At 37.0% G+C, this 23133-nt stretch overlaps 1 protein-coding gene across 2 annotated transcripts in view; it reads left to right on the forward strand.

The window, feature by feature from the left end:
• Window positions 1-23133, forward strand: part of DYRK1A (dual specificity tyrosine phosphorylation regulated kinase 1A) — an 86727-nt gene that overhangs the window by 13004 nt on the left and 50590 nt on the right. Inside the window, exons 1-2 of one of the 2 annotated variants that reach the window (XM_061359150.1) lie at window positions 10884-11099; window positions 15945-16023. In XM_061359150.1, coding sequence (XP_061215134.1) covers window positions 16014-16023 — 10 coding nt within the window. In that variant the 5' untranslated portion in view covers window positions 10884-11099; window positions 15945-16013. Of the gene's footprint in view, window positions 1-10883; window positions 11100-15944; window positions 16024-23133 lie in introns of those variants that run through there. The other variant, XM_061359149.1, reaches the window with a different exon arrangement.

Raw genomic sequence — 23133 nt, forward strand, 5'->3', positions numbered from 1 at the left:
GTATATGGTGTTGATGGTTTGAGGGAGTTCACTGTTGTGACTGTCTTGATGACTACATTGTCATGGTCAGAGTTTTCTTTTTGCCGTGCACTGGACACTGGTCACATGAAGGACTATAGAGATGAGTCTGTTAGGCTGCAGTTGGTCCATTTGTTGCACCTTGCTTTGAATCTTCCTTTTCTTATCCCTTTTGCTATGCCCCTGTGATTTCATATGTTGCTATACTATTTCAGATACATCTGAAAAAACTGCATTTTTCCTAAGGATACCTCTGCTGGCTTCATCCTCGGAGTCTGTCAGATCATGCTGATGACCTCCTTGTTGAGCTCTTTCACAAATTGGGAAACAGCAGGTCTATATAGAATGCTACCTTTTTTTCTAGCAAGCTTTGTTAAAAAGCACACCACATCATTACATGAAATGCACCAGTTCAGTAGCATTAGTAGAAAATTAAAGAAGAAGATCTGCTGGAAAAGTGGTTTTGTTTTGAAGTCCTTCCATCTAGTGAGGTATTCTCGGTAGTTTGCAAGGACTTCAGTGGGACAAGAAAGATTTTATTTTTTTTTTTTTTCCTTATTATTTCCTGGATACCTCAGATGTGGTGATCCTGAGTACTCTTTGGAGCTTGTAAGGTCAGGATTTAAAAGCCCTTTTATTTATTTATTTATTAAATTTGTCCTCATTTCCTTCTTGCAACCTCTTATTAAAATCGTTTTAGGAATATTTATTAGGGAAAAAAAATGCTACAGGAAATCAGACTCCCTTGGTCAGAACCCTTACAACTTCTGATGCTGGCAGAGGTACTGTTAAATAATCAGAAAGTTGCATAATCTTGTCATGTCCTAGAATTACTGAAATAGATAATTTTGTCAAAGTTTTAGAGCAGTGGCTGCTTCCTGAACAAAAGACAGATAACTTGGAGAGCATTAGATGGATCAGTTTATACCCGTTATTTCATTGCTGGAATTGGTGAAGTTTATATAGACTGTCCCAAAGTGTCATTTTTTTTTCTGTTTGGCATCCTAAAAGTCTAGGTAGTCAAAATTAATCTGAAGGGCTCACAGTGACAGAGAGTTTCCAGGGCTTTTATCTCGATGAGAGATTTCTTTTAGACTTTTTTCTTACGACTACCGTCAGAGAATGTTCATAAATGAATTCCATACATCTCCATAGTGACTGTACTCAAAAAGGGATTCAAATCAACATTATCCCAAGTTGACAGACTAAGCCTGAACTACACATTAAGTGCCATAATATAATACAGTTAAAAAAAAAAAAGTCCCAAGTTCTTTGCAAAGTTTAAACCTTTAGAACATAAAAAAAAAAAACCAAAAAAACAAACCAAACTATTTATTCAAATAATTTGCCATCATCTGTGTGTATGAGAAAACCAGTAAGCACACCTGAAAAAAGTTGGTTTTCTTTGGGGTAAATTAGCTAGAGCAGTGAGGACTGCGAAGAGGATGAATGTGGGCAGAACAGAACCTTCCCCAATACCTCTCCTTTTTTTTTCCACTCTTTTGGTAGCAGCAAATTATTAGATTGGCTTAGCAATCGTGCCTTCATCCTTAGCTTTAACTTTCTTTTGTTTGAGGGAATGCAAAGTCACATTTGTAGTGGGGTAAAGAGGTGTGTACGTGTAGTTATGTACGCATGTGGCCAGTTCCTGAGGATAAGCTTACAAAAGGTAACTTGGTATAAACATGAGTGTGAATTGAACTCTCAGCTATCAAACTCAGACTGAGATACTGTGTGGCAGGGTATCTGCAACCTCTTGTTAGATCATAAAATTTTTTCCACACCACAAAGTCCTTGTCTTCTGTACTGGTAAGCCAGGAGATAATACAGGGTTGATGGTAATGGACAATCTATTCCACTTGATGAAAGTGTGTCATGGTTTCTTCATCTGTGAATACTTTTAAATTAGATCTTTTTGTGGGATATTCCATACATTGATGAAGGCTTGATGAGGAATTACTGAATGAAATCTAAAAAAGTTTGGTAGAAGGTCATATTAGAATATAACGAGTACATTCTAGGTTTAGTAGTGTGTTGTTTTTTTTTTTCCTTTTAGAACAAATGTTAGAGAGTCTCAAATGAGCTACCTGTAGCAATAGTTTGTAAGAGTACAGAGCTGCCATGAATGATGAAAACTCTGTTCAATGTGGTAATGAATGTACCCCGGTAAAGCTTTCATTGGTTGATGTATACCCACTGTCTGTACTGGCTCGTCTCCCTGTGTGTGCATGCATCCACATGTGTACCTGACTTAAGTAGGGTTTTGAATTCTTCTTAATGGATTATAATACCATTTAAAACTCAGCCTTCATCCCTACTGTTAAGCATAATATTAAAGCAAATCTTGGTATATACTAAGATACTACCGCAGAGGTAGCTGCAAAATTTTGCTAACAAAATAGGAAAACAAGACCTCAGAGTTTTAAATCTGTAAAAGAAGGTATTTTGGCTTCATCACTAGATTATATGAATATTTACTGAAGTTTGTTAATTTATCTCATTTTTCAGAGTCTTCTGGGTCAGCGTCTCCTTAACTGGGGATAAGGCCATGGTAAACGGACTACAGGGGGAACTTAAGCCCATGTTGAATTATGTTAAATTAAAAAATACTATGTTAGGATGATTCATATTTTGTTAAGATTTTTTTGGAGTTGACAGTAATCTACATTCTGAGAACTGTTAGGGCTGTAGTTCTGGAGTGAATGATGTGAGGAAAACGTGGAATCTCTATTTATTCATGTATTTACTGTATTGAAGAAAAGAAGAGGAAAACCTATTTGTGCTTTTTTTTTTTTGTTGTTGATCTACTTTGAAGACTTTACTGTAGTTTTAGAGTGCCTTGTGATGTTAGATGCATTAGAGTGCCTTGTGATGTTAGATGCATTAGAGATTACCTCATGAGCATGATACAAAAATTACAGTAGTTTCCTGGTTCAGAGGTCTGCAAGACCAAGAGGGATTAAGGTGGGGCTGCACATGGACTTGTAGCCTTCATCATTGCAACTACTGCCTACTCTGGTGTCTGGATGGTGCAGGGGAATATGACACGGCTGTTTGACAGCAGCCTGCATTGGATCACAAGAGGCTGTCTGCCCACATTCTCCCTTGGTTAAGCATACTTGCAAATTCTCTTTGCTGGCATTTTTGCTTTGATTTTCCATGTTGGGCCAGCTTAAGAAGCTAAGCAAAAGAAACTGTGTGAGTAAAGGTAAAAAAAAACTTCACTGCTAATTTAGCTACCTAAACCGTTTCATCATGAGGTGGGAAAGCACCAGGAAGGTGAGCCTTCTCTGTGACTTGCTCTTTTCTTATTAGTACTAACCCTGAGTATGATCAGCTTGTGAAGGCATATACTTGGTGGGAAGTTATGTTGTGTGTCATAAACTGAGCCAGCATCTTTTTGCACAAAAAGGCCTGTTAAACTTTTTGTTACAGCTTTAAGTTTTTCTTCCATTTGCAGAGCTAGTTCAGTTTACTAAACTGGCAGGAGATGAACCTGACACGGATGTGAATAGTTTTTAATTAGGTCATGGAATTTACTCTCTATTCAGTGAAAACACTAAAAGCTTTCCAAGGAAGGGGGCACAGCTGTGGACCTGAGAGTTGGGAAGGACGGAGGGGGACTGCTGCCCTTCTTGACAGTTTAGTGTGCTCCTTAGATGGCAGGACTCTGAAACCACATGTTCAGTTCCAATGAGAATACCTAGATCCCTGGCTTCTCAGGTGTTTTGGTAATTGTCCTCTAGTCCCATGTAATGTGTGCTATCGTACAAAAAAGAACCAAAGAACTGTGGGACAGAGGGGGAGGAAAGGAAGCATGACTCTCCAATTCAGTCATGAGTGTGCTTACCTTCAGGGGAGAGGAAGAAGAAACTTGCTGGGATTTAATCAATGCTTAAACATTTTACAGGCTCCTGGATAATGGTTTATTTTCTCAGTGGAAGAATATGGTATGAATTATGTCAATACAGCACAACCACCAAGGTAGGAATGATATGTGGAAACAGTGTAAGGGAGTAGAGATGGAACACAGAATAGATTGTATCAGTGGGACTATATTCTACTCATTCTCCAGTTATTTAAGGGGCTTTAACCAAATTTTTAATAATGAAATTAAATTAATTTTCTGAAGGACTTAATCTGAGAAGTTGCGTTTTCATGTTTGTTAATTCATATGTTGAAGTACAAATACTTTGCAACACTTACTGAAATGTATTTGAGTGTATGTAGTAGTCAGCCTGAGCCTCAATTAGGACTGAAAGCATATTGTGAAGGCCTCTCTATGTCTAACTGGGCGGGAACATTGAGAACTGAATGGTAAGGATGCTGGATTTTACTGTGGTGAAGTCTTTTTTTGTTCATTTTGCTTCCTAACATCAGAGACGTTTGTAGTTGGCGTGCCTGATTAAATTTATTTCTTCAAATTTATTTATGTAGACTACTATGACAGACACAAACTATATATAGAAAAGCCTGTAAACATTTCACTTGTGTTCTTGAAGTAGAGGTGGGGTCTATTACTGTTGCTATTAAACCAGATGTTAGCTGTGGTCTACAAGGTGCTCTGTGTCAGTTTAGCAAGAACTGTCAGAAATACTTTAGCTATCTTGCTTTTTACTTCTGTTATACTGTATTCTTAGCCTGTACAGCAAACCTTATTATAGATAGCTGAAGTTTGTGAGCTGTCTGGTTTTGTCTTTCTGTGGACAAACACGGTCTGTTTAGATAGTGAGCTTCTTAGGCGAGGATCACTATCTTGTGTCCCATAGTGCATAGTTTCTCCGTATATGAGCAGAATGCCCTGTTTATTGCCACATCACAGTCCTAGAGCATGGCTACCTTACTTCCAGTATCAGTATTTGGACTTCTGGCCCTAACCTAAGAACTGTGAATTTCAAAGGTCCAGAATATCAAAGACTACACAAAAATGCAAATACAGTTTTCTGTGATCAAGTAGTATTATGCAGAATATAAATGTGTCAGCTGTATGCATGTGCTAAAAAAACACAATTAGGTTCTTATTTACTGTGTAGGTTTTGAAGCTGAAAGTTGGACTTGGGCTCTGGAGGTGTACAGAGTCAGCAGAAAACTGATAAAAAAAGGTGAATATTTTACATCATGCTAAATTGCAGAACTGACTCAGCAGGACTGAGGCAGATGCCAGATGTACAAGAGACTGGTCTGCATTCAGTGGTTGAAGGTAAAGAGAGCTGTAGGTGAGAAAAGAGCAGCCAAATCTAAGTCAGCTTTGGCTTTTGGGGAGCTGCAGTCTGAGTATTCTTATTTTAACAAAATAACTCAGTTTAATGAAATAACTCAGTTCACCATCTATTTTGAATGCATCTGGTTGTCATGGAGCCTGAACTTGACCACTGTCAATTTTCAGAGCTGCTGAACTTCATATGAACTGCTGTTTGAAAGCATGTTGAACAAGATTTTTAAACATGGTATTTCTGTACTGACATGTCTGACAAAAGCTGGACCTTCATTTTTGGTTTCCAAGTTAAAAAGAGTTGGAAGAGCAGCTGTGGTATGTGTAGTTTTGGAAATAAGGGACTCCTTCTCTTTTTCTTTAAACAACTTCTAACTCCTCTTGCCCAGCTTAGGGTCCCAGTTATTTTATCAATATCATGAAATCCTAGCAGTAATCCTTAAATTCCCTTTTAGTGTTTTAGCACTGATAGATAAAAGGCAAATCTGAGTTCTGTAAACAAGCTTAGATTGTGGTTTTGTCCCCATTTACTACACTTGCACGGCTATTCCATGTATATTTCATTTTAGTACTATGCTTGGGATATGCAGGAAAAGAAATAACACACTGGGACTTCTGAGCTGTGCAAATAGAGAAAGCGTATCTCCTTCCGCTTCAAAGAGTGTGTTTAGAGTTACTTTTAGGAATAGTTGTTTGAGCCAAAACTGTCTTAGGTGTGGCTGTCAAGATGCTAAATTAGTCTCTTCCCCTTGCATTTCTTGAGAGGCAGTGTGCACCCTGTTTCTGAAGTACTGAGTTTGACTATTTCAATATAAATGTGAAGCCGGTGAACTTGTCCTGCATAAAAAGAATCAGCACCTGATGATAAGGAAACTGTGTTTTGCCTATTTCCCTGAGAGAAATTAAAAAAAAGGAGAAAGCTTTGAGCTGAGACTGTCCTTCATGGCATGTTTCTTAAATGATTGGGCTTAAGCTATAATTGTAGTACTTTTTCGTAGTGGCTGATGAGTTTTAACATCAGAATGATGTTGTGGCTGACTTAGATTTGGCCAGCTGCTTGAATGATTTAAGGGCTAAAGAGTATTACTATTTTTTCAGAGAAGGTTTACATTGAGTTCTGCAGGATTTCTAGGGTAATGAAAGTATGCATTTGCAACTGAAGAAATTTATTTCTTTTATACTACCTTTTAAGTGCAGTTGCTCAAACCCATCTCTGAACAAGTGTCCTCAGAAAACCCTATCTAAGTGGGTGAAGTCTGACAGATGCATTAAGGAGAATTCTGATGTTTGAGAACTAAATACGTTCATTTAGTTTCTTTGGACACAAGGTGAAGTAGACAAGTTCCAGTTTTTCAGCCTAAACTGAAGCTTGGGCGGTTAAATCTGATTTGTTATGTTAAAGTGGAAAGGATATCAGCAGCACTTGTGCATTGTCGCTTTTCATATCAGAGTTATACCTGCTTTAGCGTAAGGTATGGGGATTTATGGAGTGAAGGCTGGTTTAAGACCTAGGCATATGGTTAACACGTGACCAGAGAGTACCTGGCTGTGTATGTGCCTATCCAGACTAAATACCCTGAATAATGAAAGACAAAGGTTTAGATCAGATATAAGGAAGATATTATTTACTGTGAGGGCTGTGAGACACTGGCACAGGTTGCCTCAGGAAGTTGTGAATGCTTCATCCCTAGCAGTGTTCAAGGCCAGGCTGGATGGGGCATTGAGCAACCTGGTATAGTGGAAGGTGTCCCTGCCCATGGTAGGGGGATTGGAACTATGGTAGCTTTAAGGTTCCTTCCAACCCAAGTCATTCTGTGACTGCATTTGTCAGTGGGAGCTGTCACGTGGGAATCGGTTGAACAGCAGCTAGTCCGTATTGTGCTTGAAAATGTCAAAAAGTATTTTAAAAGGTACACAAACCAGTGTATAGCTGAAACAAGCCACTTACGTGAAGTCTTGTAAGTAAGCATCATCTATTTACAGAGCTATCCAGCAGTTTACAGTTGTGTGTGGTTGGTTATTTTTTTTTTTTTTTGGAAGACTATAGGTGTGCATATCTTCATGTATTCAAATATTTTGGAAGCCTTCAAGATTAAAGATACTACTGTACCAGGGCAGTTGAAAGGGAGACGTAGTCTTATTTCATTTAGACATCTGACAGCAGCTCTACAGATGATTTCTGAGTGATCTATATAAGTATATAAAGTATTTTTGTAATGGAGTTTGTTGTGTTCTGAGTAAGATTTTACATTCTCTCTGGTTTTGGTCAGTTCTGTTACAGTAGTGTTTACTGAAACATGACAGTAGCCTATTAATTTATTAATTCCTGGTTACTGTTACCTGTACATTGCAGCATGATATGGATTTTTATATGCGTCAGGACAGAATTAAAAGGGGAAAAGATAAAGCAAACAGTTAAAATAAGGAAACAGTCATGATGTCAAAATGCAGTAACATCTGGATTTGTTAAGGATGGGCCACTTAGAAAGCTGAAGTCTCTTGAATGTTATAATGTTTTGTTTGAAACCATGGTAGCTGTAAAAATACTTCTTTTTTCAATATACGCATATACCTTTTAGCAACCTTTTGGACAGAAACTGTTGCCTTCCTCAGTGTAAAGTCGTTGCAGTTAAAATAGTCTGCATTTGCAAAGAACTGCCTTTACCTCCCATACATATGTAGTATGCATGTGTGTGTGTATCCATACTTATCTATATGTTTGAGCTCTTGCAGTTTTTGAGCGGTAAAAGCATTTCAGTAGGCATTGCATGTTTGCAGAGCACTACAAGTGCTGTCTGAACTCTAGGATTAAAAAGTGGAAGTAGTAGTGAGTACCTTTTCTTGCTAGGTCTCTGACAAGTAGTCTGTTTTGTAAATAAAGGGTATGACAAATACTGGAAGTAGTAGTTAATGACTACTAAATTGGAAGGAATAGTAAGCTGTAGTAGTATCAAGATTGTAGTAAATATCTGTAAATTGAGTGATGTTTGCCCAGGTTTTGTGGAAATTCTAGGCTTTCCTTTAATTCTGTGTTCAGTTGCTTGCTTCATGTCTGAAAAATAGACAGGGAGAAGTAGGAAAAGTAGGAAAGGTCTTGAGACTTTTTTAGGTCTAAAGTTGTTAACAAATGAATGCAAACATATAGTGGCATATGTTTTGCTTTGCATATCTGAAGTTCTTTTCCCAACCACAACTAACAGAAACAGTTTTTGTAAATGAAATGATCAATCTTTTTGAGGACCTCTATAGAAAAATCTCAGCTCTGAAAAGCATTTCACAACTGTGAGAGCACATTGCCCTGGGTAAACTAGTTTACAGCCCTCGTGGATATTCTGCTTTGAAATATGACTTATGTGATATTGTTTTGTTCATGTTTAATATATCAAGTAAAATGGCTGTGTCAAAGAAAAATCCCAAAAAACCCAAACCAGAACCATCCAGACTAATCCCCCTGAATATCAGATGTCACCTTTGAAAGAAATCATAGGTAGGATATGTGTTAACTTGAAAAAGAATTAGTTTGTTACACACATCTGTTTTTGTAAGCTGACATAGAAAGAATTAAGAAGTGTCTGTGTTTCATAAATACCCTTCCTTTTCCTGGAATTTTGTTGTCTTCATGCTTATGGGAATTTGGGTTAAAATTATTTTCTAGAATGTGTAAATGGGATTCATGTAAATGGGACCCTTCAGTGATTGCATTTTTACTCAATGAAGCCATTAAACAGTACAGAAGCAAGTACTTGGTTCTAAGAGTTCAGTGCCATCCAACAGTTACGAGTATTTTAGCTGATAATGAAGGGGATGGGCAACTCCTGCATATAGCATCTCTTTGCATCTTTTGGTTGAGGGAGGGGAATATAAACACAGTGGCATGAGTTTGCTTTTCCAAAGTGGTTAAAATGTAACCGTGTCTGGTTTGCTTGACCCTATTAAGTGAGTAATAAAAATAACCACTCCCCCCTTTAATTTGTGATTCCTTATATGGTCGGTGTACTGAAAAATATTTTAAGTTTGTGCTTCTAAAATTAATATTTTTAGTCAATGAGTAAGAAAAAAAGCATATGCAAATTATCTAAAATATCTCAAGTATTTGAACTTACATGTTATTTCTTCTCTCTACCTCTCTTGCCCCAATTGTTTTGGTTTGATTCTTCCTAAAATCCATAGCCTTTATTCTGGAGTTTACATGAACAAATAGGTATTTAAAAAACAAATCCCAAGTTGTCTAGCTGTATGGGTCAGGTGTGAGTTTTACACTGTTTGGTTCCTTTATATACAAGGAAAGTAGTACATTTTTTAGAAGTTACACACTGCTTTACATAAAAACGGTTAGGTTTAAAACGAATGGTATGTTATAAATCACAAATTTCAGAGGTTCAGATTGCACCCTAAAGTCTTATTGAATTAATACTGGTGTGACACTATTGTTAGGTCCTTCTGTGATAGAATTAAGTGCACTTCAGTGTTCAGCATTTTGACACCAGTACTGGCCTAAGAAGCCCCTTTTTGTCCCAGCTTTGTTCCTTCTGCCTGACTGCTGTGCCTTTATAGTGAACCAGATTGGAGGAGTGATACAGAATGAAAAATAGTGGTGTCCCCTCCATTTTTTCCACCAGGTCATTTCCCCAGTGCTGTTTGCTGAGTGACCCTGTGATAGTAGCACTGTCTCAGCCAAGCAGGTAGTGTTGGAAAGGATACAGGCTGCTTAAGCAGTATTGCTGTTAGAAAGAAATTCTTGCTCTACTGCACCTCTAGTTCTGCCTTTGTCAGGTTTGAATTGGGTGAGAAACTCTGATCTTAGTAAAGCTGTGTGTACATGCTTTCACACTTAAAGGATGGGTTCTTTCATCATGTGTTGTAAATAAGAGTGAAACTAGTAACTTGCAGTATATTTTTAGAGGAATTAGTGCTTTTTGGGACACCAAAAATAATTTTACGGTACACAAGAAAAATTATGGTAGAGTGTGTTTTGTTTTAGATGCAGTTGTTTCATAAGTATCTCACAAATTTTGATCTAGTAAGTAGCATAATCTTCTAGTTCATCAGCGTGCATTTGGAACTGGGAGTATGAAGTACAATGCAAACTCTTAGAATGAGTGGTATATTGGTGAAGTCTAGTATAAACTCAGTTTTGATTGTTGCTAGCTTTTCACCCAAAATAGGAAAGCAGGTAGAAAAAATGCCCTTCAGTAACATTCACTTTCTTATGCATTGAGTAAACTGACATATGAAGGTGCCTGTGCTTGTAGTTCTTTTGAATGCACAAACTAACCTGAAGAGGGGTGTAATTATTTTTTCTTCTGAATTATGAATTTTAAAACCTAAAGATGGGGATCTGTGTTTACTTTGGAAACATGCTAAATGTGATGCTGATCATGAATGACTTGAATTTTGCTTTAGTACTCAGTATGGTGGCTGTCAGGTGGAGTAACACGCAGGCGACTGTGAAAGGGGAGGGATGTTTTGGGTTTCCATGCTGAAACCATGCCTTCTTTTGATTTTATGTATGTATGTGATTTTGTGTGTGAACCAGACAGCTTGTACAGAGTTATGCTTGTATGTTGGATATGTGAAGTAGTCGTGATGTCATATATAAGAAATAATTCAAGAGAATGAATGGGGGGGGGGGGGAATAGACCACTTCGGATAGCCAGTGTCTTGGTCCAAAATAGAACAGAAGCAGTAAATATGCGCATGTGTGTTTGGTTTTCAGATGTATGTTAATTTGTGCATCTGAACACACAGGATTTTACCTAGCAACAAAAGATGTTGTGTGTTTTAGGTGCAGCAAAACCAGTGATTTTGAAATTCCTCAATTGGGTCTTTCTGGGAAGTAGTCTTGGAAGTTGACAATTGCTAGAACCATGTGAGATTTGTTTATTTTAAATTCCAGTAACACTAGTTATGCTTCACATTTTATTATGCAGTATTTTAAATAACACACCAAATCTGATGTATTTGGTGAATCTTTTACCATGTATGTCTTATGTCAAATAACATAATTGATTGTGCTTAGTTACAAGAATAGGCTGTTAAAATGCAGAATGACAAGAGCTTAAAAATTGATATTGTATAGATGTATATACATCTAGATCCATTATATTCCAGTATGTATGTTAATAATCTCAATTTAATTTTGTATACTGTAGAATAATTTTTATAGTAAATAAAAAAATATTTTTGCTTCTAAGTAATTATTTATATTTTATGTTGCTAGCAACAGGCCTGCCTGCATTTACCCAGGGTCAGTGACCTGAATTGTGTTCATCTCTGAGAACGGTGTGTGTAGTCATGAGATATGAAGAGATTTCTGTGGTACTTAATGAGTGTGACTTCAGAAATTACAAAATAACCTTTTCACAGAGGAGAAACTTCAAGAACTTTGTTGTGGTTAGTTTGCAAAAGGTTCTGTATTGAATCTTGCAGTACAAAGATGCTGAATAAGGGAAGTAAAAGCGTATACAAAGCATTTTAATTAGTAAAATCTAAAAAGCAAAACCCTCCCCAGCAGACTTTTCTTTTAATTCAAGATCTGGGCTGTGCTATTATTGATATTCTGAGACCTCTTACTTAAATTTGTCATGGAAATAATTCTTCATGTATGCTTAAAATTAACACAAAATTGTAGTGAAAATGTGGCCTTTCTATAAAGGTGTTTATGCTGGTTACCTTTAACACTTTGCAAACTTGGATTGGATAGAACTGGATTGAATCTTTTAACTCTAGGTGCTTTAAATTATCTATTACACAAACAGAAGATGCAACATACTATACGACTTAGGTACATTCTTAAGTATGAAATAATACATTTTTTTAAAAAAACTTCTACTATTTTGCTCCATTTGGAACTGGCTTCCTACTGTGCTCATAATGTAATAAAATCATCCGCATTTGCAAAATCTCATTATCTGATTGATAACCAGGCAAATCCCCCAAAAAAGAGAAACGGCACAGGGAAGTAAAACTCCTTCTGAGAGATGTTAGTAATGTTTTTTTGCACTTTTAGGTTTTTACAAGTACGATTGCTCTGAAAGCAGCTTTGACTTACAGGGAACCTGTTGACATAAGTTGTGTATTGAGTGTTCTGAAGGAAGGAGTGGATGCTCTGAAGAAATACAATGGAAAAAAATTTACTCCTCACAGGCTAACATGCAACCTAAGCTTATGGTGTAAGGAAGAGTTAGGCATACATAAAAGCTTTGTTTTTCACCATGTTTATAATATGGTGGAGTATAACCTGGAATAAAATATGCTCAGCATCTTTGGCTTAGTGAACTAAACATTTTATAGTAAAGCTGAACTCTACACTTGAAATTATTCATGAATATGGAGGTGCTTTGGATAGGTAATCCCATTATCTGTATTTTGAGGAGATCAGAGGAGCATTGTGTGGGTAGGAAAGATGAAGAGTAGAAAGCAACAGTAATTAAAATGGGAAATAAAAGCATGAGTAAAGTTTTAGCACAGTAGCTTCTTACACAGGTGATTTCTAAGAACTGCTCTCTTTGTTTAAATGAAAGACTTCAGCTTTTATTCGTTTGCTGTACCACTTTCAATAGTTTGTTTTTCAATGCCTTTCTTCTCCTTCCATCTTTCCTCTGCTCCTTTATTTCCAATTCACTTATGTTTTATACCAGTAGGTAGATCAGACTGGGTTCCTGAAGCCCACTGAATGTTGTTACTAAGGAATTCTTGTAGTAATGCTCTTACAGACTGTGTGATGAGTGGGATTTGTTCTTGCCTCTTCTTATCACCAATTTAGTGTCTAAACCAAGAAGCCCTTGTACAGGTTGTATAAAAGGGCTTTCGGTTTTAAGAACTTGGCAGTGCAGAGGCACAACAGAAGATGCTCAGTTACTGAATTTAATGTGTTGCCTTTGCAGCTGTTGTATGTGATTTGGTTGCACCTATTAAAAAAAAAGACCCCAAACCAACAAAACTCCAAAGTTTAAAATGTTACTCTTTTATATTGTGTGTCTGTGATAACTTTTACCATCACAGTAACTCATTGTGTTTATTCTCTGGTGATGTTTTAAAGTTACATTTTAAGTTGTGGATGTTTTCTTGGAATACAGTGGACACCTCCTCCAGTCTTAATTCCACACTAGTTATCCAGTTCTTCAAAGTCTGATGATAGAGAGTTGTAAGGAGACTGAAGAAATGCACTGGTTTGTGATGGGTATGTTTTGCTGGTTAGCTCTGAAGTGGGCAGATACATTGATTCCCCGTGACTTTACAGTTACATCGGCAACTCTTCCTTTTTGTCAGTAGCTCTAATGTCATCTTCTGATTCTAAAATAGTTCAAGTCTGTGTGTGTTACCTTTCCAGTTTGGTTTCTCTGTTCTTACAACTTCGAGAATTTTCTGAAAGAGACTTACTTGTTCAGAGCTAGTCTTATAAGTGATCTTAAAATATTTTAGATTAATTTCCAGTCAGCAAAAAAGCATAACTTCCACTTTGTATGAAGTTTCTTTCCTGCTTTGACAAAATGATCTGTATGATTTCAGGTTCTGTAGCTATAGCTTGGTAGTGTCTGTGTTTATTGGATGTCATGTTCTTACCAACTGATTTCCTCTTCTTATGGAAAGAGGAATAGAGTTGGCAGTCTGTTGCCCACAACAGAGCTATATGTTGCTAGCATTTTAGTCAGTTTCATACAACATTCTGTTGTAAAGCGCGGGAGATGTGCTAATGTGCTGCTTTTTGGAGCTTACCATTCCCATTGTAGAACTGGCAGAAGATGATGTATGAATGCTCTACAATCTATTTTGGCTGAAAGTCAGATAGCTTTGCTCAAAGTATGTTTGTTGATAGTTCTAACTAAGCTGGTTTAGGATTGAAGCTGGCTTTATGCTGATGCAGGTGAGAGAGGTGATCATTACTGTATTAGAGCTACAGGGTGATAAAGACAAAAGAGCAGTGCCTTCAGTCATTGCAGATACTACTGAAAAAGCTTTCTTTAGATAGTCCATAGTCCATAGATAACGTAATAGATAATGCCATAAGTATCTTGGCTATAGAGTGGTTTCAGTAGCCCTAAGACACCCATGTGTGCTGGACATAATCTAGGTTTAAACCCAGGAACTATTTAGTGTAAAGAAGAACGATAGTTTGCTCTCTCTTTTCTCTTGTTCTTGGACATAAGTGCCTGCTTCTGCTAGGTTTAGTGGGACTAAGCTCAGTACAAGACACTGTCTTGTGATGTATGCACTTAGCATGCGTACCAGAATGAATCTTTTATCCAAATTGAAGCGATCTAGGCATGAGAATGCCTAGTTTGTAGGATCTTGTGTAGCCTTAGGCAATGCTCATCAGCCTTGCCAAGTTCATGGCTCCTGTGGATATGGCAGTGACATTCTAGGTCTCTGTGGAACTTCAGCAGTAGAAAAACAAGGCTGTTGATTCATGATGTGATGGCCAGTTTTTGTTTGCCCCTTCTGTCTTTTGGAGGCATGACAGCAAAAAAAAAACAATACAACTGCTGCAATGGTCCTGCATCTATCAAAAAAATAATTCTTCCTTGTGTTACTGTCGCACCTCTGCTGTGTGTGTGTGTCTCTGTGTGTGCGTGTCTCTGTGTGTGCGTGTCACACTTCCGTGGCACAAGGAAGAAACCAGCGTGGTGGCAAAAAAGCTGGCTGGGCTTAGAATGTGAGTGCTTGAACGGTCACTGTTGATGACATGAACTGCAATGTTTTCCACTGAAATTGCAGTATCTAAGTGCATATTAGTCTAGACACACTTTCTTGGAGCTACATACATGAGGAGGTGTTTAAATACTAATAATCTAGGTTCTACAATTTGAACTGTTGGGTAATTTTCAGAGGTTCTCTGAAATTCTCAGTAATTTGTAAGTGCTTTTGATATTTTCGTAGGTTGAAGAGTACCAGTGATGATTTTTTCTGAGAACAAGTGAAAAGCAAATACCTGAAAAATACTTTGACATGGGGTTGGTTGATAGGTGTTGTGGAGTTTGGTTTGGTTTTGTTTTTTAATCAGCATAATGCTACTGTTCTCTTTTAACTCCAGTTGGAGATTTCCTCCTAGAAACTCATGTCTTTATGTATCTTTGCCTTGTAGAAAGTTACAGTTTTATTTTTCTGAACATATTTTAATTTGGTATAAGGTGAACCTAATTCAGTTTCAGGTGAGATATGAGATAAAAATGGACTTGCACATTTATGGATTTATGTGCACTTACAGTTCTGTAGTTTGTTGATTTGGTAAAATCCCACAGAAGTTCAGTTGTGTTTTATAAATATTGTCCTGAGTTTCTATAAAAATCCCCATATTGAAGGGCTTTGTAAAGATGAATAACTATCAATAATTTTACTTTGGTAGGTTTGAGAAGAGCTTTTTTTGAATGATCTTAATTTTCAGAAGAGCCCAATGAGCAGCTGAAATTTAAGTTAATCCCTGAAATATCGACATTTACATAGGGTTTTGTTAGGTTTTTTTTTTTTTTGCCCCCTAACATCTAATGTTAGGGGAGGGTAGTCTTTGTAATGTTTGTCTCTATTTCTACTGTTGGAAAACTTAATTTTTATTCTTTTTTTTCATAACTACCTTGGTTTATCTCTGTGGTTATATCTGAGAGCTAGGGTTGAACTAAGCACTGTGTAGATTTAGTAGAATGAAGGTTTACGGTTTTTTTTTTTTTAGTTATATTAATATTTTGTATTTACATTTACTTTTTTCTTCATTTTGCAGTGTTGTTTGCTGCTGGACTCCCCCTGCCCCCACACCCCTGCAGGATGATATGAGACTTGAAAGAAGACGATGCATACAGGTGATCTTATTTTTCAAGGGCTTTTAGAGGGGAAAAAATCTGTAATGATCTTAATCTGTTATTTATTTCTATTCCATTCTCTGTATCTCCACAATTATGTTGTTCCAGCCTAGGTAGAATGTTGAAGAACCTGCAAAGTTTTAAAATCTTTCTTTGCCTTTTGAAACTTTTCTGCAACTGTCTATGAGGAAAATGTTTTCCCTGAATGGAAATACTGTTTCCAAAGTTTTATGGAAAAAAAAAAAAGTGTTTGTTTCTAGAGAGGCTAACTAAATGTACTGCCTTTAGTCTTGTCTTGTTTGTTATCTCCTTTTGAGCCCTGTAGCAGTGAAGTACAGATAAGACAGATCTTTCTGAGTGCTTGTTCAGCTCTAAAACCCATCAGTCCTTGGGGCTGGAAAAAAAGCTAGATAGATTTACGTATGCATGCAGATCATCTCCTGATTGACAGTTTTCAGTTGCATCAGCTGTTCATGCATAAACAGCTTTAGAGGGTATATTTACATGGAGCATGTTGGATTAAGACCAAGATGCTGTAAGTGGGTATTTCATTCTGTGAAAACTAAACATTCCTTCATTTTCAGTTGTAAGTTGTATGTTGATAGCTCAAGTAAAAGAGGGTCTCAAGAATTCTAAAATTAGGTGGGGCAAAGAAGAGGAGAAAGAAAAAAAAATACTCTGAAGTGATACTTCATTTGCTTTAAATGTCTAAATCTAGAGGAATAGCATTTAAAGTCTCAAATTCAGATCATTTGATGTCCCATCAAACTTGTGGAATTCTTGTCTAGTAGGCAGTTGTTGATAACACTGTAGGTCATGTGCTTCTCAGGGTGTAGATTTAAATATAGCCCCACTTAAATATTGAGAAAATGGGTTGAAAGCTTTAAAAGTATCCATCCCACAACTGAAAGGAGAGATAATAATATTAAATAGTACCTTATGGATCATATAGTGTTTGAGAGAAGTAAGTTTCTTATTGTAATACATTAATCTGGTTTAAAACTCGAGCACTTTCAGTTTTGGTCAGGATTGTTGATGATGGTGACCTTGTAAAATTACAAGCTTAAAGAGTAGAAATGCCTACAAGATTCTGAATTGCAAGTAGTAATTCTATCTTCTAAAGCCGTAATTCTCTACTTGGAAGTTCCATGATAAATACAGAGTGAAAAACAGTCGTACCTTGGCAAAGACTTTGAGGCTTCTGATGTGTCATACAAGTTGGAAGTTAGACAAATAAGATTTATTTTCAGCTTTCTGTTTATTAGGAGAGCCAATATTAGTATGCTGAGGTTCTGAGAATAAACATGGTTTGCATGCCTTAAAATGAAGAAATGTACCATAATTATTGTGTAATGCCGAAACAAGAAGAGTCATATGGTGACTCTGCTGATACCTTTCTCAAGTTTAAAGTAGCTGGTGAGAGCTCAGGCCAGGAATTCAAAGGTTCTGTGGTTACTGAGGATGATTCTTTTGCATTTTCAACAAGGCTTGGCTTCTGAATGTTACTGATCTGGGTGAGTGATGAGAGATGCCTGGTAGTGTCGAAGCTACCTTTGGCTAAAGGATGAAGGTTTCCATAGGGTAAATAAATTACTTCTTATAGTGGGCATCACTTCATTTCACTGAAAACTGACCTACTGTAAAACCCTAAAATTAACCACAGTATAACTAAGGGAAATAATCCTCTTGAGGAAGAGATTTTTTCCACTTTTTCCTGTCTTGGAATACTTGAATTTTAGATCACCACTTAAGCTGAAAACACAGAAATGTATTAAAGTCCATTGTTCTTAAAAAAAAAAAAAATTGGAAAAAAGAGTAAATAGTGATATTGAATCCTGTTTCCCAAGTTGACTTACCAGGAAATTTACAGCTTTTTTTTTTTTTTTTTTCTGTGTTCTTAGCAGCTATAATACGTAGAACACGTACAGAAAAGGACACTTTAAGATAGTGTTTGAAGAACTGAAGGATTTTTCAATAATTGCTTTTTGTCAATCTTGATAACTTATTGTAGGATTTTATAGGGTCTATACAGCTTTTCCGTGAAAAAATGCAAAAAGCAAACTGGGGGGTTCATCTCATTGGAAGAAAAGCTAAATTTATATTTCAGATATGCTTGTGTACTACAAATGCATGTCGTGATAATGAAGTTAGTGCCTTAGAATGTGGTTGGTAATTAAAAAATATTTTCAGAATGTGAATTTTTCTCTTCTTTGTACTTTAAAGTCAGTGTCCCCAGAACATTTTGTGAAAGAAAGGGACCCTACGCGTCAATGCTGTTACTACCATTATGGTTGTAGTTACTGTGCTGAAAAATCATACTAACAAGTGGTTACTTTTTATGGTGTAGTAGCATCAAATTTGGGATTGTGTTGTTCACTTATGAGCAGGAATTCATCTTACGTTTAAAAGTTTGTTTTCGAAGTAATTGCTACATCTTTCCTACACGTGTTAAGCAAAATATGACTGTGGCTAGTGATTACTTTTTTCCCTCCTCTTTGAGGAGGCTACCTTATAAAAATGGATTTGCTTTATAACAAGTAACTTTCTGGTTTTGGCTTGGGTTTTTCTAGTTAGCTGCAGCCTAGATATAAGTAACTAAAAAGCATCAGTTGTCTGATCTTTAAGCTTTCAAAGAGCTTACAGCTTCTTGTCTTCCTTAACCTTTGTAAGAAAAGGACTCATATCTGAGTTGAGAGTATAAGGGGCCAGTATAGGTCTACTAAACCAAAAGTACAAGTTTCAGAGGGATCCATTCCTTAACACCACGTATCCTCTCAGAGGAGATAAACTGGTAACAGTTACTGTTGGAGTATTGTTCTTGAAAGCAGAAGGGAAGGAAAAAGAGTCTGCATGTTCTGAACTGGTTTTTGATGAGATGCACTTTATATGAAATATAACAGATACCTGTTCTGGGTTTAGATCTTTAGATCTCCCACAAGACCATTGACCAGCATAGTGGGGGACATTTCTCTGCATAGTAAATGCAGCATGGAAACAGGGTAACTGTTACCAGTTATGTCTTAAGTAGACATAGTTTATAAATAATTATAGTATTTTTGTCCAATTCTTATGCCTGCATAAACTAATTCAGTAGCTTGAGCATGTAAATTCATTACCAAGAAGTGTAAGCTGGTTGTTCTGCATTTAATTGGGCAGTAGGATTTATCATGTACAAACTTTTTAGCACATTTGCATTTTCATAGGTAGATTTGAATGTAGAGAATGGATAAAAAATGCTAGTTGTATTGAATTCTTCTTTTTGTCATGAAAATATATTGAATGCACCAGACATGTTGGGAACCAGGCAAATGATATAAAATGTGAAAATGGTATGTTCAAGGTTGGTAAAATATTGGAAGTGGTCATATTGCTCTTTGAAAAAAGACACCAACATTGTTATGTTTTCAAGAGGAAAAAAAAAAGAGGGGAAAAAAAGCGCCATTCCAGTACTACTCATCAAAAATAGTACAAGAACAATGAAATTGTACATACTTGTATAGATGTTTGCCTGTCCACACATGCACCCCCCTACCCCCCCCCCACCCAGTTGCATTGTTTATTAAAATGCAACAAGTGTAAAGACTTCTGTGAAGTTCTTGGATTGGGTTGAGTTCATAGTCTTGCAAGTGGTGTTAGTTTTATGTAAGAGTAGAAGAAAAATTTAGAATTGGGCCACATCCCTCATGTCTCATACTGCTAATAGTTTAGCTACTGATTTCATTGAGCCTGTAGCTCTTTTGAAGAATGTTTTTGTATGTCAGTAGTAAAACAAACAAACCAAAACAAAAAAAAATCCTCACTGTTACTCTATAGTCAGAAAAAAAAACTGTGTCCAATATTGATGCTATTTTGAAGTTCATCTGTATTACCTTACACCAGTACTTCTGATGATGCCTTTTAACTACTCTGTTGAGAGCCACTTTAATTACCAGGGAACCCCAGAAACTTACTGGGGCATCACCTTTTTATCACTTACCTGCATCTTCTTCTGGAAATGGTGACTGTACTATTTATGATTCCACTTAAGTAACTGCATATACCTGGAGTGTCTTTTGTGAGATGGATATTGTTGGCATAAAACCAGAACTGGGTTATAATGGAACGGACATTTTGCCCATGTGCTTTTTCCAGACAGAAGCACAGTACAGGCTGATTACGGTTTTGTTTCTGATTTGTGACTGTCATTCCAATTGGATGGATTCTGTCCATCAGAAACTTCTTCACATATATGACTGTATCATTACGGGCAGTTTTTGTTGGTTATTCAGGTCTTTGCTGGGCAGATAAACAGAAGTTTAACGTAAACAGAAGATAACAAGAAAATAACATAAGAGATGGGGGTTGTTCAGTACTCATGGAAGCTTCAAATATAGATAGTTAATGAGCACTTTGCATGGAGAAGAATGCTTTTAGGGTTAACCACTATTTTTACATAGGTAACTCCCTTTGCAGGAGATGTTTGTGCTCTCTTTCTGCCTGTTAGTTTTTGTCAGCAGTTGTGAGAAAGCAGTTGGGAAGGAGCTGAACACAGTTGCGTCCTGAAGGGCAACAGTTATCATGTTGAAATTTGAAGTTCTGCTTTTCAGAGATGGAGTCATTGACCTCAATGAATGATAACCTTGAAGTCAAGAGACTAGATTAATGCTCTACTTTCTGTATTTGAGATCAGAAATGTGAAAACCTGGACAGCTAAAGTTAGATTCTTGCATCCATATTTAAAAAGAAGTTGCCTATTTAACAGAAAAGGATTTTTTTTTCCCCTCGTCCAAAAGTGCTTAGTACCTGTGATACTGAAGGTTTTAGGTTTTCAGCCTCAGTCCTTATCGAAGAGGAAACAAATGACAAAAATCCTGTTTCAAGGATTTGGCATGGAATTATAGCCTGGTGGAGAATGCTGCTTTTCTTATTCCAGACTGAAGCATCTAAACCAGAAAACCTTTAGAGGCCTCTGTATTTATTTAATTTGCTTCCTCTTAAAAGGGGTAGGTGTGAATTGCCGTAGAAAGCCCTGTTAGTAGTTGTCTTGGGGGTTTTTTTCCACATCTGGAAGTTTCTTTTATGTTTTGCAGCTAAAGTAATTGAAATATTCTTTCTTAAGCTGTTCATAAGACTGCTCATCGAGGCTCACAGGGGCGTGTGTTGGGTAGCAGTAGTCAACAGCAGCTTGTTTCTTCCGGAGAACAGGGAGAAATGGGGGACGCAGAGCTCCAACCACCACTGCAGCAAGTCTCCCTCTCTTGTGTTGGTGGAATTGAGATGTTGTCAGCACAGATGTTGTCAGTTGAGATGTCAGCACAGGGGACCACTGAGACAGGAGACTGAAAGGAGTGTTGCACTTTCAAAACCATTACATTGCTGTATAATGCTTGAAATAAAAGTATCTTAAAGATACACATCTATAGTTTTAGTATTTCAAAAAAGTAATTTTTATTAATTTTGAATCATCATTTATGTGTTCCTCTTTTAAAAACTTTTTTTTTCCTTGAGGTAACTTTCAACGAAGTCTTGGGTGATGAGGACATTTCTCTTTAATGAACTACTGCAGCAGATACATTGTGAGGCTGAGATTCATTTCTATTGCTTATTTCTAAGAGCAAAGACTCACTTAGACCTGACAAAAGTTTTCTTTAGAACAAAAAAATTAAGTTCAGATTAAAAATTGCAATCTTAACTATTACAAAAAATATGGTACGCTTCCAGAATTACTGGTCAGTCTACTGAGAGTGCCTGAGGTCTACAGTGAACATAACAAGTATAGTCTTTCTTATAACCCTTAAAGTCATCACATGAGCAGCTGTAATGAAAAAGCCCCTGTGGTGTCAGAGTGTTCAGTCTGTGAATGAAAGTAAAGGTTCTCTTGGGTAACACAGTAATAGGATGGCTAGACTCCATTTAGAGCTGCTAATATAGTCCTGCTATTATGCTGTATCATGTTGACTTACTGGCTAAGGTGTTTGCTAGTGTGACTGTTCCTGTTTCATGCATTATATTGTATAACAGACAGCTTTTTTTTGTCCTGCTTTGTGTGCATTTGGTAGCTGACTGAGTTCATGGAGTGATACTGTTTGCTGGGGTAGGGAATTTGTCAAGTGAAGTTAGGAGGGGGGATGGGCTTTGAAGTGAATCTTAGCCCAGTGCTTTTTGGGGTAAGGCTATTGGTTTATATCTAGAGGAAGCTTTTCCCTTCAACTCTGCAATGGGCAACAGTAGTTCAGGAACTCGCCCTTTACAGCTTTTAAGAATCACGTCTGAAGTCTTGCGTTCCTAAAATACATCCTACGGTGCAAATCTTTGATTGAACACAGCAATAGCTTTATTTGGATTTGCTGTCTGTGGAGACAGAATAGCCTAAATTCACCAGTTTTGACCAGTCCTGGCTCTAAACAAGTGTAACAATGACTTAAACATGCACCACTGTAGTTCCTTAGCATATGCTATGTAGAGTCCATGCAGGGGAATAAGTGTTTTTAGGAGGTATCCTATTTTATAAATCATGCAGTCAGATGTGAATGACCTCTCCTTCCATCCCTGAACAGTTATATTCTTTGGGCATTAGGTTTTAAGATACAATGAGAGAGGGTTCACAGTCATTTCTGACTAATTGATAGTTCTTGGTAGGTATTCTGTTGATAATAGTTTGTCAGGTAGGGGGGTACAAGAACTATGCAAATACTGTTCATAAATCTTGCTGAAAATGACATCTTAAAACCTGTTATTTCTCTGTTTCCTGTTCAGTTAAATTCATCCCTTACTACATTTTTTTTGTTACGTTTATATGAAACGCTGTTCTGGACAGTGGTGACCACATGTTTCTTTAACTTGATGCCTAGCTGGTATGCCAAGCTGGGATAGTACCAGCTTGTCAGAGCAACTTACGTTAAGACTTGATGAAGGAGCTTTTTGCCTAGTTATACAAAGGGGAGTAAGTATTCTTCTCACCAGCTTTTATGATAGTTTCCATGTCTTAATATGCAGTCAACTATCCATGCTTATTAGCTTGGATATTTCCATAAAACAACTTAAGCACATGCTTGTCAGCTGTTTTATGTCAGTAGATGCTGTTCAGACATAATCTAAGTGGGTCTAGTTAAAACCGTCTGTACTGAGGAA

Source organism: Neopsephotus bourkii, unplaced genomic scaffold (genome assembly GCF_033783945.1).
Source record: "Neopsephotus bourkii isolate Nb327-2 ecotype Australia unplaced genomic scaffold, CSIRO-AGI_Nbou_v1 NB_962, whole genome shotgun sequence".
NCBI classification, from domain to species: Eukaryota; Metazoa; Chordata; class Aves; order Psittaciformes; family Psittacidae; genus Neopsephotus; species Neopsephotus bourkii.